An 18,262-nucleotide genomic window follows, 5' to 3' on the forward strand; every position below is an offset into this window, starting at 1 on the left:
TTGTCTTTGCATTACATTTTTATTATGATTACAATACAACGAGCACGGTGAACACTTTTTAATAACTATTTTTGATTTGGCCTAGTAAATAGTAAGAATATTGACGATCACTAAATAAGTGTTGAACGTTAAGTAATAACGTATTGTGGTGGAATTAAGGAACTCAGGATATGAATCTATGTAAGAGGCTTAATGGGTTGTAACCAACGACATATACATATACATGGAGCCAGCATTCTGTCTGCGGGTGACTCCATGTCACAACCTTCTCGTAAGATAGGATGAGAAAGGTACTGACTGAGTCTTCTCCCCGAGGACGGAATCCTTGATTTAAACACGTTGTACAGTTGTACCGCTTTAACTTAAATATGACAGTAAATATCGTTACATCACTTTACTTTATAAATATGACGGCAAATGTAAATAAGAATTTATCGCGGCTACCTCTCACGTTGTGATACAACTATTTCGTAACGTATGTTAAAAGCGAAGAAACAACGTTTGACACGCGATGTCGTAACAAAAAATTCGATATAAAAATAAAATAAATCACGAGGTACTCATTCGGTGATTTCTAATTAAAGAAGAGGGAGGGAAAAAAAAAAACGAAGAAGCGAAGAGTGCAAAGAGCGGTTGAGAAATCGTATTTCTGTGCGCGAAGTACTTGGGCGTCCCGCTCTGATCGTATCCCTCGTTTCCCTTTGGCATGATAAGTCCACGGTGTTTCTCGTTTCACAGCGTAATAACCATTTGCCTGGTCTGTGGGCAACGCGTGTTTCGCTGGGCCAAACCAGCAACAAGGTTTTACAGTCGGTCCCGCGAGACGATGAAATTCCTCCGGCTTGTCTGCGCGCGCTTTTGCGGCCTTCGAAGAGCTGTAAAAAGCCATCCCGGGACCGAGGTGCGATTTCTATTTGCGCCTGCAGCAAACTGCTGCAACGCACACCGCGAAACAGCGCGAGCTTTCCGAGAAGATAATTCTATGCTGCGGCAAGAATAAACTGCGATGATAACAAATATCGATTGCACGTGCGAGTATTAAATTGTAAAATAAAAATGTTAAGTAAAGTCATTTACCCTTGGCTCCTTACGTGAACCTAAAATGATTCATAGTCGCTATTTTAAATGCGAAAAATTCTAATTTTATTAAATTTTATCGGATAATTATCGATGAATCAATAAATGAGTTTCTGGTAAAAGAATTTCCAATTAACCGCTTGTATCGCTCTCTGTCTATGCACATACGTTTCATATGCGATTCAGTTGTGTGACGCAAATACCATATACACGGCTTCGCGATGCACAGTGGAACGTAACTCGTTACGCGCATTTCTTCGTGTGCTGCAAAACGCGTAAATGACAAGAGAGCGACGGGCATTAATCTCTCGTCCTTCCCAGCTGATGAAGTGGCAATTTCCTCCTGATAGTAGGAGGAAATAGGGTCTGCAGACCAGTTGATCAAACCCTGAACAGTAGCCTCCTACGCTACGCCCTACTACCAACTCGGTTACCCAATGGCTATACTGCATTCACCAATCGATGCTGCACTGTATGCACCTCGACTACCCTCCGGTTCCCCTCATTCGGTACGAGGAACGTATTGCATGGTCCGAACTCTGAAACGATCTCCGTGGTACAATAATTAACGTCGGTTTAAAGTATGCGACTACAACTTGAAACCGTTTAATAACACTGCCGCGCAAAAATATACCGATTTTTTTTTTCTTAGATTTTATTTTAGATATAAATATACGCTAGAAAAAAAAATTGTTAAAGTTAAAATTTACTTTAAAATAAAAAAACCAATATAATTAATTAATATAAATATTATAACAAAATGCTTAACAATAACTGATTCAAAATATCGTTTTTTTTTTTTCTTTCTATGTGAAAGTTTTTAAAGGAATATATAGAAATATGTAGAATAATGCAGGACATCTAATTGCCTGTAATTATTGAATATTTTTAGTTTACGTCGCTATTATATGTATAATACATTTCATTCTTGTATCACAGAGAGAACAATAAAGCGAGAATTATTCTTCTCTCACTCTTAAAAAGTAAATAACATTGTAAAACCACGTGATATAAAACACAGAATAATACACAAAAAAGCAGCTAGATAAAAACGTCACTTTTTTAATTACACAGACAATTCTTATGAGTGCAAGCAAAAAAAAAAAATGTTAAACGCTATTACGCATTGACATACATACGCATAATAATTTTAATTTTAGTTTAAATTTTAATTGCAATAATATTATATCGAACGATATATTCATTCACAGTAAATCTAAATGTTTGCGTACATTTGCCGAAAACACGGCGAAATAATTATTAACAAATATTATGTGACCGTGTGAACAATTGCAGACGCACGAGGTCGCGAGATCGCGGCGAAAAGTGTGGAGGCTGGCATCAACAATCGGTTAGGTCCGCGATTGCGGTTTTGTTCTCTTGAATTATGAGTATCGCGACGAGATGTTTTCGGGGAGGGCGGAAGCTCAACTCCGGAAGTTAGAGCGAAAAAGTAGCACCCGACGCCGGACTGTACCGCCTACTAGGTAACGTTCGTCGCCCCGCAGTCAGCGACTACTACTGCGGGGGATTCATACCGCGGGTAGTAAATTACACCGTACATAGGAGTCGTGTGTACGTTCCGGTGCGCGCATTGAGTAACATTTCCCCGGGAGTGCATTTACAACGGATATTACATCGAACTGGCAGAAAAACGGGCGCGTGTGCAGCGCACGCCTCGAGATTAAAAGCTATCGCTCGTCAGCGCCGATGAACTCGTTTTTCCGACGGCCGTTTTGCCTCTCGCTTTGTCCCTCCCTTCTTCTCCAAACGCACAGCCGCGAGATATACAGCGTGGGATATTGCCTATGTGCCGCGCCATACGGCGATTATGTACATGCTTGCCCGCGCCACCTCGAAGGAATGATCCGCCTGTCGATTCCGATTCCTGTTTAGCTGGTGATTCATCGATTCATCGATCGACATATGTATACAATGTGCTTTATTAATTTCTCTGTTATTCCCGTGATGTCTAGTACGATTTGCATGATGTTTGATGTACGATACGACGCTGAGTCTTGTATTTATACCAGACGTGTTGCAAAAATATTGGTTTTTATTCTAGCCGCTAACTTTTCTCATAAGCCGTACAAAAATAATTAATCATAAATAATAAACGTGCTATCAAAGAATTTGAAAAGAAAAAGGAAAAGAAAAAGAAAACACTTGTATTAATATTTTTTTATACTAAAATACATATTTAAATATTCGCGCACTGTGAACTTGCGGGTTTAATTGCAAAAAAAAAAAAAATTATTTTAGGATACGCCGTTAGCGTGTATACTGTTTGTTAAGTAAAATTGTTTTTATTCAAGTATTAAAAGCAATACAGTAGTTAATACAAAATTAATTAAGAATTAAATTTTTTTGAGGAACGGGGAGAAGAGGGGAATATAATTAAAGAACTCGTTAGTCATTATTTCTTCATCGATTGACATTTCCAAGTATCGGCGATAGAATATCGACTCTTAAATATTTGCATTCACTGGAGAGATATTAATCACGAATATGCCATCCAGAAAAATTTATTAATGTCTGAATTTCCATATGATTTATTACGAGTATATTTTTTATTACTTTAACTTAAACGAAATCCTGGAAATATATTATATTACAGTTTGCTCACGATATTTAGCGTGTTGTAAAAAAAATTTATTCCTCAGAGAACCGAGAGCGGTTATATCGTATCAAAAATTTTTAACGGAACTCTATGACTATTTTTTTTTATTCAATTTGATACACGAGATGAGGACAAAGTATGATTAAACTTTATATCAATTTGTCGCGTCAAAAGATTTATAAATACAACGTGGAGTGATAATTCATATTTCGAGTCGCATCTTGAATGATAAACAAAATTTTTTATGGAATAAACAAATCTTCCTGACAGTTAGACACACTTTTCTCATACGCTTTTAATAAACACAGAAATATAGAAACGCGTTCGCGACTAACGTATATACATGAGGAATCTCTGACGAGTCACGTCGGGTTTTTAAAATTTTTTTTTTCTTTCTTTCTTTCTTTTTGTTCGTTTGTTACGTTTTTACGAATGTAACTCTCTCCGCATGTCCACTTGCCGCGAAAAGACCGGCTCTAATACCGCCGCTGTTTGTCAGCAACAAAAAGTATCAACGTCGGATATGTTGAAGCTCACGCGGGTGGGAAGACGGAGAATAAAAAGATCGCAATTAACGAGCGCGTCAGCGGCTGCGAAACCGACACCACCACGGCCGCGGCCACGTCGCGAGGTAGAAATTTATCGCCGGTGCGGTTTTCTCCATTGAAAACGGAGCGAACGGTGCACTCAGAGTCGCCACCGTGCCGCGCCGGCTACAACGAGGGATGGCTTCGACGCACTGCAAATACTCTCCTCGTTACACAACTGCAAAGACGTTACAACCTCGAAATTCCTCGACACTCGTACCACGTGTAATTTACGATATTCCTCGTTTATATGGTGATTTATCTCTCTTTTTCTCTCTTTCTCTCCCTCTCGTTACCTCGTTGTCTAATTCGTCTACTAAAGTCTCGTCATCGTAGCTCAAAAGATTTCCGCGCTAAATGTAAAATTATAGCTTTCGTTAAGGATATATGTATAAGTGGTACTTTGTATTTTTTTCCGAGACTTGTCGAAATACTCAAGATTATAAATTAAGAAACTGCGAAACGGGAAACGCTGCCCATTGAAATTTCTGTCGAGAGAAAATATAATTCTTTAAAATATTTTAAATTTGATAAATGTATCTATTTTATCAAATTATTAGTGAGGGTTTCGTCCTTTTAAAATGTCCAGTTTACGTCGTATAAGCACCGCAGTCGTAGTACTGGCTATTCACTTCAAACGACTCATAGTGTTTAGATGTCTAGAAGCCTGACCACACAAGTATATTTACTACTCGGACATTTACCTTTGTTCGGTCGAATACGCGCCGCAACTGCACGAAAGACTAATTCACCACTCGATTACACTTGTGTTCTCTGATCACACAAGTACCTCGATTATTTACATATTCACGGGACTGAGTAAACGGGGGGAGGTCTCCACTTCAGGAATATTCTCAAACTAAATAAAATAAACTTTATTTATATCGGTGAAATGTAGTGGCGCGCTGAGCGCAACAGCAAAAGCACTTAAAACCAACGTATTGACAGAGGGATTGTAGAGCACTACAAAAATCACAATTTTAAAACTGCCAAATATATTTTTTATGTAAAATAAAATTCAGCAAAGTACCGCCGTTGAAATGTTGAATCGATTTAATCTAACGTTTCGGTCGTGTATAATAATTCCACACAGAGCTCTATGCATTAATTTACGTTTGTTGATTATATATTTGTTGATTAATATATTGCACCGGCCGCTGTAATACAGATAACGCGGATTATATTCGATGCAAATGTCTTTTCACGACTGCAAATTGTTTTACGAGCGAGCAAACAAGGTTCAACTTTATTTCATGATCCGCGCAACGCGCGAGCCGCCTGTAACTCGCCCGAAGAGTGATGAAAGCGTTCGCTGATGAAACCGATAGTATGATTAATAATTTAACCTGCCATCGATCCCGGTATGTTAATATACTAAAGATTTATCGACTGCTGCGCGAATAAATTAAATTCGGATGATCCGGCCACGTTACACCGCGAACTCTTCTGCGATCTCGTTTGCATTGCACGTCCGTCTGCGGGAGTTTGTGTACGTAACCGAAATGCGATATTTTATAAATATATATCACGTCGTGTGTGCGTATTTTTATATCTTTGAAAATATTATTCATACGTTCCGCACAATTTGTCGTAATAATCTATAATCTATATTAATAAAATCGGTGGGTGACGCATGAATTAGATGATTTTATCGATTCTATTGTTGCCGTTTATTAAATTATATATATCTCTTTTTGTTACAGAATGGATACCGTACAGTATTCGTACAGTATGAAATGTATAGAGATTAGAAAAAGAGAGAGAGAGAGAGAGAGAGACGGACAGGTAGCCGGGGGTGGCGGGGTGAGGGAAAGGTGAGCGGCGTACGTGCCGCGCGCGAGCTTCTCCCTCACTCTCTGTCCTTCTCCAGCGGTCGAACTAGACGCACGTGTACACAAGAGCCGCGCTACGCATGTACGTAGCAGCCACGTCGTCCGTATAAGTAAGTTATATCCTTACGATCGTGATTCTCTGAGGCGAAGTATTATACAGATAATTTTAATGAATTATCCGGGCTCTTGTTGCAGGTGACGCAGCGCGAGGACGGAGGTCAGAGTCTCCGACAGGAAGCTGGTCACACAGGAAGGAGGTCTGATGTTCTAAGAGGATGAGGAGGCCTCGGAAAGGCCTCGTGTATTCAACGGAGCAACCTCAAGGGTAAGAATCACTCTTTTGATACATAAAACTAATAGCTTGTCGTAATGGAAAATTTTATTTTTAATTAAGTATTTGTAGCATCTCTACAATTAAATTATGTATTTCTTTTTGTTACAGATCAACGCAGCTGCATTCCCTGCCGTCATCGAAAGTGCCGTCTCCGCCGATATTAAGTTTATACGAACCGCAGCCGGTTCGTCGGCCGTCCCGGGAGTTCGCTAAGTATTCGAGCGGATTTTTTCGACATATGATTTTCTTTCAAACGCGAGTGCCGAACATAGAACGCGCGTAAGTGATCACTGAGTAATTTTCGCGATTATAAAATCACGGTCGGGGTGTTCGCGAGTTTCAAGTGCGCGGAAGGATGGCTCGACACGTCCCATTTGAGAGGAGGAGCAGGCCCGGGAAGGGCATCCTGCATCGGCGGAGCAACTTTTAAGTAAGTATAAATTAAAAAAAAAATCTTTTTTTTTTTTATTAATCTCATTACATAACTGACATGTCTACATTAATTTTCTTTTTTATGTTACAGTCACCGGCAGAATTCTTCAACTCCGCTGAACCTCATGCAGAATGGTGAGTCGCATCATTTTTTTTTTTTCCGTTGTTTGTAATTGGGGTCTCGTAAAAAATAGCGCGCATGTAACGCGCGCATGGTTCTTTCCAGTCTAATAAATAATGAATTAAGCTGTTAATAAATAGATACATAGTTTTACAGTTTTTAATTAACTTTATGTTAATTTTAAATGAATGTATGCTGAACAATTAATTTTACGATTAAAATATTATTTTCCGGGTTAATTTCGCGAATAATAAATGATGAACCGTGTTTCACGTATGTTAAAAAATCGAGAGCATACTAAGGAATAAAGAAGTAACATAACGATGGTCATCAGCACTGAACAAAGTTCGCTTTTGATAGTTAACACAAAGGCCTCGTTCGATATAGAATGTTTGACTGGGTTCGTCATTGACAGCTTTCGTTAGCGATTAGGCAAATGGTCCAGTTCAGAGCGCCTGACGATTACTCTTTATTGATCTTTCCATATTGATTTAGTCACCTTTTGTACCGCTAAATTAGATGGTGTTAAAATACAGCTGACGTAGTACAATGCAGCGAAAATAGATCGCCTATATTATTTACGTTAAGTAGTTTCCCTAAAATTTGCATAAAACAATTATTTTCCTTAAATATATTTAATACAAAACAGATAACGTCAATGTAAAACTGCACTAACTCTACTAATATTAGTTTTTCTAGCGCTGCTAGAACCAATAATGAAACCGGTTATAAAATAAATCTAAAACTTCAAGTATATAAAATTTAAATTTTTTCATGATAAAATCTAACAAACTTTCCGACATACGAAATCTTATATTCTATGTTAGTCAGGAAGAATAATATTTAATAGCGAATTAAATAACTTAGATATAATTTATTAGCGGAACAAGGAATCATTATCAGAGCATAAAATCGACATTTCTAATTTTAAAGAAAGAAATTCATCGAGAATAAAAATTTTAAGACAAGAAAGATAGGGCGAAAGAAATAGAAGAAAGAGAGAATATTGTTATCTTTTTAAATTTTATTTTACAAGACGCAACATGTGCCAAATAGTGCGAAATTAAAGTTGTATTCAATGGACTTTCTAAAATACGTAGCATACAATCCAAACTGGAGAAGTTCGCGCAGATTTTAGAGTTTCCGATAAACGGGAGAGGGAAAGAAAGAAAGGGAGAGACAGTGGGAGGAAGAAGACGAGAAGAGCCACATTTCTGACTCAGATTTCTCCTTCCCAACTATCCATTAAGCAAACTTCTAATCGATTTCTCGGCTTATCGTTACAGCAGCCCATCGCTTTATCACTGCCGTCATCTCGAATAGTGAAACGTTTTTGGTCGTAACGAGATAGCGCGACTTTGGCTGTGAAACAAATGTGATTGTTCTTGAAATTTGACGAGTAATCTCAATCTTCGGTCTCCGCGTGCAAATATGACAGAAGTATAGCGAAAGTAACTTGCTTAATCATTAAATTACAAAATATTAGGAAGCAATTTTCACGGTTACACGTAACGTGCGCGTACATATGTATATAGAGATAGAACGGTTTATTCGATTTTTAGTGCCGCAGGTGCATCGTCACATATCGGGTACATACCGACAGACACGGAATTCAACGCGATCGGCACGGAGAGAAATTTATTCAACCACTAAATAACCATGATTAATTCTGATCACGTAAGCCAACTAGCAAGGCTCCAGCTTTACGTCGCGATCATAGTCGCTCTTATATCGTAGCCTAATCGCCATTCTCTCCGGGATCATTACTTAACCCACCTTTATCCGTGATCGTAATCAGTTCTGTTTCATATAATTAATTTTCCGTCATATTGTATATAACCCGAATTTATCTAGTAATCTCCGATTGCTACAAAAACAGTCATTCCCCATAGCACGAATACAGTACGTAGTGCTGTTGATACATTAATAACAACTTATCTCGAATTTCTCTTTGAACTGTCACATTTTTAGAAAGTTAAAAAAGCAGTATCGTTATACCCTCAAACTTTAATTTAATTTTAATATTTAAAATTATTTAATTTGACTTTAATAATATACTAATAGTCAATTTTTCATAACATTTAATAGCAATTTCTATATTAATCAACGCTATTAATGGTATTTTATTATGAGCAACTATATAATTATCTTGTTATTATTATGTGAAATCATCGAGAACGACATGATAAATGAGTTATTCGTGTACAAAGGTTTTCTAATTGAGATCAGTATTCTTAGATTATTGAGCATTATTTGAGTCAAAATTAATCTCTAATTATTAACGCAAATAAAAAAATATGTAAGTAGTTATGACAATTATTGAAGAATTATTTGACTAATTATTTTCATGAATCACACTTAAGCAATTTACTAACAACTATTAACGGCAATTAACTGTTATACTGATTGCAAGTTTTTAATTATCGATTCTTTAGCTATCGAGCTTAAAAAGTGATAATAATAAACAAATTATTACTAGTGAAAGAAAGAATAAAAGTCAGTAAAAGTGATGTCACACTCGCTCTAATCGTATCCCGCAACTTTAGCCTCCGGGACGATTCTTTGCCGCGCGAGCGAGACAAAGGGGCGAGGCTGGGCCGCAAAAAAAGGCGAAACAGATTTATTTTTCTTCCAGCGGTCTCCTCTCCGCCTGCCATAGATCTTTCCCTTTTATCCAACGTAGCATGCGCGGCCCCGAAACGCGACGCGACTTTCCCGCAGCGTGGTATTTATAACTTCGACTCATTTTCCCTCATTGCGCAGAACAGCAGGATCTGGATAAATAATTGTTTTTGCCGAAAGTTTTATTGCATTCCCCCTTCCCCCTCCCGCCGTGTGCGAGAGTGCAGTATACGTATAAAGGAACGAGTGGATAGGATTTATGGCTAGGAAGTTCCTGCGGTTCTACATACTCGCGTAACTCGTTGTTTCTCGATTGTTTCACCTCTGTCGAAGTAATTGTGCGACAACTCCGCAATCAAGATTCTTTCATAAGCAGTCGCAATCAAAAATGATAAATTCAACGTACACATATATATATATATATTTTTTTTTTTTAAGTGCTGTTTAAAAATTGTTAACACAAATTTTTTAATTTTAAAAGCAAACTTTTTATTGTACATATGCTAGAAAATATCACTCTGAATCATTTAATCGAATATAAATATACTAATTATTAAACTTGTTTTACAATCAATTTAAAACGCGCAAAATATACACATTTATTTCGTAACAATAATTCTTTTAAAGCACAAGAGAAAATGCAACAATATTCGTGCTAAATAGTACTATGGGTGCATTCGTTTACACAGTAGCTAGCGCAGTAACTGCACTAGTTCAGAATTTATCTTTGTTTTTTTTCTTAATGTGCAAAAAAAAAGATAATCTTTGAATGAATGTAATAACTGTGCTGACTGCTGCGTAAACGAATGCACGCTATTAGATAAAATATTAACCCCATTAAAATTTCAAGATAGGCACGGTTTCAGAAATACAAGGGAATGACAGCTATTGATTATGAAAAATCATCGCTTTCACTCCTTTATACCTTCGGCTATTTGATATTAAAAAAGGTTTGAAGTTTGAGGTCCAAAAAAAGCGAAATTAGCCATCACTCTTTAATTCTCTTTTAGTAATCTGTTTTTTAAATTTATTTTTTATTCTTTACTTATTTATTAATTTTTTTGTTTCTATGATTGCTCCAATCAATTTAAATACTGATTTCGAAGACAGTTTTTTTTATATAACGATTGAATTAATTTATAATTTTGTAACTGAATATTCTTCTGTATCAATTGTAATGTTTAATTTATACAATAATTTTTTATTTCTTTCTAAAATAATAAAAAATAATATCTAGATTTAATTAAAATAAAAATTATGTTTTTCTCTTTTAATTACATTATTTTAATTAAATTGTGAGTTTATAAATATAATATTAAATTTATTGTTTTTAATATTATTATGTAATAGGCATCGTTTTAAAATAATTGTGGAATTTCGCATGTATACGTATACATATTACTATATACTTCGAAAACGAGTAATAAAGAAAATATTGTTGCATTTTGTATCTAAAATTTTAATTCATATTCTTCTGGTATTGTTTCATCTGTATTATGAAATATAATATGTTTGAAATATGTTGGCGACCATATTTAAAACCCCATTAATAAATTTATATCGTACGAGTGAAATTTATGTCACAATATCGATGCATTAAACCGAAATAATTATTTATCTTCCCATTAGTTGATACATCAGCGAGTTATAAGCTTAAAAATGCGGCACTCCGCTAATAGCAATTATCGAATGCGACGCGTTTCCCGTTCGATATCGGTATAAAAGGGGTAAGAAATGAGAATGCAGAGAGAATGGGAAATTGAATGCAGCGGATAAAACCTTTCGCATTTGGGACACCTATTCGCGCGCGTTGTTATTCACGTAATATCCAAAAATACAATCGAATGTGATTTAAACGATCTTCGCTCCGTTAATTCCGTGAAAATCCGTGAATCAAAGTATACGTTCGCACAAATATCATAGAGGCCAAATATCTATATTTTGATAAAAACACAAACAAAAACGTTGCATTGCGATGATGATCGCGAAAATCGAGATATGAAACAATAGGGAAAAATGACCAGTACATTTCATTCAGTTATACTATAATAATTTTACGTCTTATCGAACATCATTTGCGGAAAATTTAGCATTTTTTAAACAATATGTAAATATCGTATGCAAATGTTATAACGACGTTACATTGTTCTTAACTTAAAAATTCTTTGTACAACTTGCATTAGATTTTTTTTAGCAAAAATTACAATTTTTTTAACATTTAACTTTGAAGAGCTTTGTAATTAACTTTTAAATTACAATTCCGTTAAAGTAAAGTTTCTTGCAGTTAAATAAAGAATAAAGTTCTGTTATTCTGAAACTTAATTCGTTAAAACTACTATATATTTTTAATTACTTTTGACTTAAAAAGTGGTTAGTAGCTCAATATGTATTCAAAAATATTCCTTCCAATTCAGTTTTATATTTAATACATTAAAACAATTATATATTATGTACATGTATATACACATACACATACGTACGTATACGTATACTTATACACAAGGTGTTTCAAACTAGAATCATTTTTTCCGAGATTTCTCCGAGCATAGTAAAATTAATTTGGTTACACAAAAGACAATTAATAACTGAAGGGGTGTCGTTCAAGATTCGAAAATAAAGGCTCGTCTATGTCGTTTGCATTCGAGTGTGCCCGTGGTTACGGCTAAGGATTATAAATTGTTGAGCTCATTCTTTTCAAAAGATCGTCCATCCGCGAGTGCGCTCCCTACACAACGAGTCCTCGCAATCTTCTCTACCGTTGTCCATGCCGTGGTGCACTCTCGCCCAGATCGCGGTAATGAACGCGTTCTGCAGTTTGCACTCGGCGCGAGTCCACCATTATTACATTGCTCGGGCTAAATAAATTATTCTGCCCGGGCTTTTGTGTGCGCCCGCACGTGCGCACGTATGCGAGGTGTTGCGAGTCCGGTTGTCCTCGACAGCAGATAGAAGAGCACGCGCTCGTCGATCGGTGGAACATTCGCGCCGACTGTGAAAATTGCTAATGTATTGTGCGCGAAATAACGCGAGTTCGTTGGAATGATTGTTCGCGCTGATCTATTATACACGGGGAAATGTTTAATCGGCGGGCACTATCGAAAGAGATAAAAGTTAGCGAGAGAGTTGTATCGGCGCGTAGTGAAATGAGTCTACAACCCCGCTCGCGATTTCGCGCTGCTCAAAATCTCCTCGTACATGTTAAATTAAATTACATCATTAACTCTATTTCTATTTGCGCTTCTACATCTTGATGTTAAAAAAAAGAAAAAAAATAATAAAGAAGAATAATAATTTAGATCGCAAGCCTGAGCGAACGATATACATATACGCGCGGTATGTCTGCAATGTTATATATGAAGTATACAATAGCAGTATCGCGCACACTGCATAACTCAGCAAGATATTGGGTGTACTCTATTATCATAGTAAACCTCTGTTCCTCAACAGCCTCTATGATGACGTAATTATCTTTAGTAATTAAAGTACACATATACTTCAGCCGGTTATTGGCTCTTTAGAGACATGCCGCGGAAAATTATGGAAATTAGAACCAAACAAGCTTTTAAATATTTCCCGATCGATGCTGCCGTGTTCGCAATGGATTAAACTAATATCGGTCTAATTAATACATTTCGTTTTAGCGTAATGCACCGAGGAACATAATTATCACTTTAGAAATTAAGATGTATCGATCGAATCGGTAAATAAATTCCATTATACCCCGAAATATATACCAGCTGAACTCGCTACGTAGACAATGAATGAGAGCGACCAGCATATTACTGTAGCGGCTGTAGCCATGCTAGCGAATTAACCCACGCCGAGCATAGATTAAGATTAGACATTTCGGCTAGCTAGGGGGATCGTCCGGTGAAATGCAGAAATTATAAAAGCGAATTGGAGTGGACGCGATCCATCGATCGCAGGGGTATCATTACTCAGAGTGGCAAGGTCCGCTGGTCGCGATACACGAGCGATAGATAAAAGAAACCGTGATGGAACGGGCTGGTGGGGGTTGGTGGTGCCTGCTGCTTCTACTACGACTACGCTTCCCGTGCGCAACAGAGAAGGGTACAGACAGCGGAGGGTAGTAAGTGGGCTAGTAAGTTTCGCGATAACAGTTATAAATGACCCTCTCGAAGCACGGCGCCGCAGGACTCTCAACTACGTGCCAGACATTGGCCTCTGCCTAATACAAGCGACGTCACACGGATATAGCCGTAAAAGGCACTAAACAAACATACGCTAAGTGCCCTCGGTCCGGCGTACGTGTGTGTTTGCGTACTCTTGATCGATAATCGCGCCCGTCGATCGCACATGACCGGTCACTGCCGCGACTATCGGAGAACGTCACTTTTTTTTTTTGCGAGGTTGTTCCGTACCGAAACCTTTGCCCGTAAATTTTCTCAATGATCGAGTTAATATTTCACGCGCAGCATCATTTTCTATCCGTGAATTAGCTTCAGGTAACTTAATTCTCGAATCAAAGTATTCATGGAAGACATCTAGATAAAAAATTGAAACAATGTAATGTATATTGTTTCTTAATAAATTGATTAAAATTAAAAATAATGCAGGATCTAATAATTGCTATGCAAACAGGTATAATATGTACGTACATGTGAAATAACTTTGTTACTCGTTTTTTACAACGGCGAAAGTAAATGAGCAAGCACATAAGTGCCTTTATCCTATTTCAACACGTATATCTATTCTCTTTTTCTTCCTTCTTCTTCTTTTTCTTGTTTACAAAAGCGCACATGCAATTCAAATTTACTATCATCAAGAATCACGATTTTAATAAACGAGTATTCATATGTATATAACGTTACATGAATATCAAGATAAATTTAGCTAGTTTTGCATCCCCTAAGAGCCTCTTGTGCCTGTAGTACCAAACATCCGTTGATCGGTCAGTTTTAGGTACACAGAAGAGCTTTCCAAATAACATAGCGCCCGAGTACTACATTATGTACGTACTACTACATTATGTGCCACTTAAGATAGATGTTACGCCATAATTGCACCCTCCTTTGGAATAATGATGGCAGGTTTTCCCAATGATTAGATATGCCAACAGATAGGTAAGATTATAATGTATAAAGTATAATGAAACCAATGTTGGGCTGACGTGGATAAAGTTACGGTAGGTTTTCTCAAACGAACATGCCAACGGACGATTAAGATAATATGGAATAAAATGTGGAAATAAATGAACAACCGAAATCTATAAATAAATAACTAAAAATTATGAAAGATAAGATGTAAAACAAAAATTATATTTAAAATGTAAGAAAGTGGCAAAGTTTAAAATAAGAGCTCAGAGAATTGGAATCGATACTATGGCGGGTACACGGTAAAGAACTTACGACTGATTTTTATGCTTATTACAATATATATTTATTACTCTAATTTTATTTATATATGTAGGATAACAGTATATAAAAATGTAATACAATACTTATGAACTAAATAATAATATTGCCAGATTACAGTCAAATTATACTTGAATTTATATAATCGTTGCATAATTATCGACAGCCTATTTACAGTTTTTATTTTCTATTTAGTTTAACCAATCTCATCATAGAATAAAGCATAACTATTGATATTTAAAACTGGATGGTATATAAATCATATGATTGAACGATTCGTTTTAAAAAATATATGCTTAATCTATTGTTCAAAAATATAAATGTCTTACTAAAATGTTTCGTTATTGTAAGTCGATAAAACATCTTTCGGTTTTATTTTCATTATTCAAGAACTTGTGGCCCCGCGAAAAACTGGTTTTTTGCGATTTGACACAAATTTTCTCCAGCGTATGAAAGCAAAGGAGAGATTTCAACATCGCCCCCGACATCTCTTGCTCCTGCTTTTAACAACCATTTTTTATGTAAATTGAGCAAATCCGTGCGCGCGGTGTCCGGACAATCTTGATCCGAGGAACTTGAATTTTTTAACGGACTAAATTCCTCCTCGCGCGTTCCTTGCCATACCGCAAAATTTTTCGCAAAAGGAAATACGTCAAACACAAATTTTTCTATCTTGATGCCGTTGGGAACTTTTGGGATGATCCTTTCTCCGTTATCATTAACATATGGAATTTTCTTTTTCGCCACATGCAGAAGTAAGTCCTTCTCGTACAAATATCCGATGTTTTTTAAAAAGTCGACTGTAAAGTAGTGATTACAAATATTAGCGGCATTATATATCAGCTGTCCATTGGCATGTCGAAGTTCAGCAGTCTCTTTTGTCACTTCACTGTATTCAACCACTTGATAGTGATTATCCACCTATATAAATCAAAGTAAAAATAATAAGCTTTCTATTTAAATAATTAATTTAATAATATACATATATATTTAAAAGAGCATACCTTGCAAACTACGCCAACCGCTTCAGAAGGAAAAGCTTTTTCGATAACTTTAACTCCGCAATCGATTTCAAATAACAAGCAGTATCCTATAAATATTGGATCTGCTACTTTCACCAAAATATTGTCCACGGAATGTGCGTGAATGCTCCGTATACCGCGTTGAACCATATCATCCAGTATTCCTTGATTTTTCAAAGCGCGATACAATCCTCCATTGCCATCTGGAGCGTTGGAAACACGATGTTTCGCGTCTAAAATAATTTTTCCATCAAATGTAAAGCACGGCAGCATACCCTGTTTGAAGGCCTTGACATTTTTCTCTTTTAAACCAAAATAATGATGTTTGCTCAGATATTCAATAGTGGCGTTGTGAGTGGCTTCACTAGTGAGAATATACCTAAAAAATACAATTAATTCAGTAACTTCTCTTAACTCTTAACTAATTAATAACGTACCAAGTTATTTCTCCGTGCTTTCCGTGTTGCTGTTGTGCTATATTTTGCAAACGAATTATTCTTTCCGCCTGCAACTGGAAGAGAGTCTTACGCGATGGCAATCCAACGTCGTACATTCCCTTAGGATAAGTAACTCCTAGACGCGTGCCTTGACCACCTGCCATCAATAATACAGCCACGCGACCTTCAGATATTTCTTTCAAGCCACGTTCCTTGTAAATGTTCAATTCTTCCTCGGTAGACGTCTTAACAGAGGCAGTTTTGGTCTCATCAATCGGTTGTATCTTGTCATCCATCATGCTCCGATTAATGGACTGGGAAGATTCCACAGCTCTCTTAAAGTATCCTGTAATTTCCTGCAGATCGAGCTCGTTTATGTCATTCTCCAGTTGATTTCTGTCCTCGTCCGTTAGCTCTTCCCAAAACTGGAGCAAATGCTCCTGGCTGTACTCAGCTAGCTTCTTCCTCAGGCGCTCCATACTTGTCAGTAATCTGCGTGACACTTGCAAACACTTATGGAGGTGTGTATAATGTTTACTCCCTTATCGCTTCGTGTTTATCGTCAGCGTTATTCTCCATAAATCCTCTGATACGCGGTTGTTCACTGCTCACGTCAAGACGCGGTCGCGAAGGCGAGCGAAGATGAGGACGAGGAAGAGAACGTGCAACGAGCAACAGGTATTCATCGAGTTCGACTGGTCTCTCCCGCGGATAGCAATGGCATACCTTCGCTACCTTCACTTTCACAATTCCACGTAGCAGCACGCCCGGTTCGATTTCTCTTATCGACCCCTCCCGCCGGACCGCGGCCGGCCTTCTCCGCGCGTATAACCTTCCTTTTCTTTACCACCGTCATATCTCTCTCAGAACGGGTTGCCGGCCCGTCCGGATCCGCCGAATGTGGGTGTTGACCGTGAACGTGAATGTTGTCGCCAGGAAAAGTTCTTTTTTTCTCCTTGATATCTTTCTCTCTTTCTCCCTCCTACGGTGACGACGACAGGGACAGATAACCTGTATACCTGGAGCGGCCCTTTGTTTATTATTTCTTCTTACACCTAGACCGCACGAGCGAACCGATATTCACCTCGCCCTGGCGTGCACGTAGCGCAAAGATCGCGGACTTTCACCACCGATAGTAAATATCGGAAGCTGTGCGCGTGATACACGCAAGTCGTCTCTAACCGGAGATCACTAGCAAAGCAGTACTAAGAACTAAGAGATGTACTTTGAACTTCGCATAGGAGGCTTGTACCAAATTAACCAAATAAAAATTGATACGAAGCGGCGGCTCGAATTTCCTTTCTCTTGAAACGTAAGGCGTAGAACACTCCTCGGGCAGGCCACTGGCCGACCCTCGCGAGCAGAGTGTGCTCATTGTGGCTGACTGCTGAAGCCGACACGAAAAATCGAAGCTGCACTCTGCAGTCGACAGTGAAGGAAAGGATAACCCTTGAGTCCCTTGGCTCAAGGGTTATTCCGGCAAAGATGACTGCTAAACGAAAATCTTAACTTCCTTCGTAAGACAATTTAAATAAAAAAAAAATCTACATTTATTATAAATATTTCTATTAAGATTGTCTATAAATATTGTTCAATTAAATGAAAAAATATATTGCGCAATGTTGATAAGTAATGCAAATTAATGCAATATAAAAAAGTAAATGCCTCTTCTAATTTAATCAACACTAAGTAATATTATTTGTCTTCATTGGATATTAAAAGTATCTCAATTTCAAATCAATATTATAAACAAATTGTACCTACTCTAAAACATATATTCGCACAATAAATTTTTGGAGTCTA

At 37.2% G+C, this 18,262-nt stretch overlaps 1 protein-coding gene and 1 long non-coding RNA gene across 2 annotated transcripts; one reads left to right on the forward strand and one right to left on the reverse strand.

Moving 5' to 3' along the window:
- The first annotated feature begins 5,939 nt into the window (after positions 1 to 5,939).
- Positions 5,940 to 10,046, forward strand: LOC139113836 (uncharacterized). Its single transcript, XR_011547769.1, has 3 exons — positions 5,940 to 6,226; positions 6,312 to 6,441; positions 6,559 to 10,046. It is a non-coding gene; the product is annotated as an uncharacterized lncRNA (long non-coding RNA).
- Positions 10,047 to 14,985: 4,939 nt separating this feature from the next.
- Mmy (UDP-N-acetylglucosamine pyrophosphorylase mmy) lies at positions 14,986 to 17,938 on the reverse strand. Its single transcript, XM_070654198.1, has 3 exons — positions 16,460 to 17,938; positions 16,005 to 16,401; positions 14,986 to 15,921 (listed from the first exon to the last, which is right to left on the reverse strand). The coding sequence occupies exons 1-3, from the start codon at positions 16,936 to 16,938 to the stop codon at positions 15,382 to 15,384; spliced, it is 1,416 nt and encodes a 471-aa protein (XP_070510299.1). The 5' UTR covers positions 16,939 to 17,938; the 3' UTR covers positions 14,986 to 15,381.
- Between the last annotated feature and the right edge of the window lie 324 nt (positions 17,939 to 18,262).

The sequence above is a fragment of the Cardiocondyla obscurior genome, linkage group LG03, assembly GCF_019399895.1.
Source record: "Cardiocondyla obscurior isolate alpha-2009 linkage group LG03, Cobs3.1, whole genome shotgun sequence".
In the NCBI taxonomy this organism is placed as follows: Eukaryota; Metazoa; Arthropoda; class Insecta; order Hymenoptera; family Formicidae; genus Cardiocondyla; species Cardiocondyla obscurior.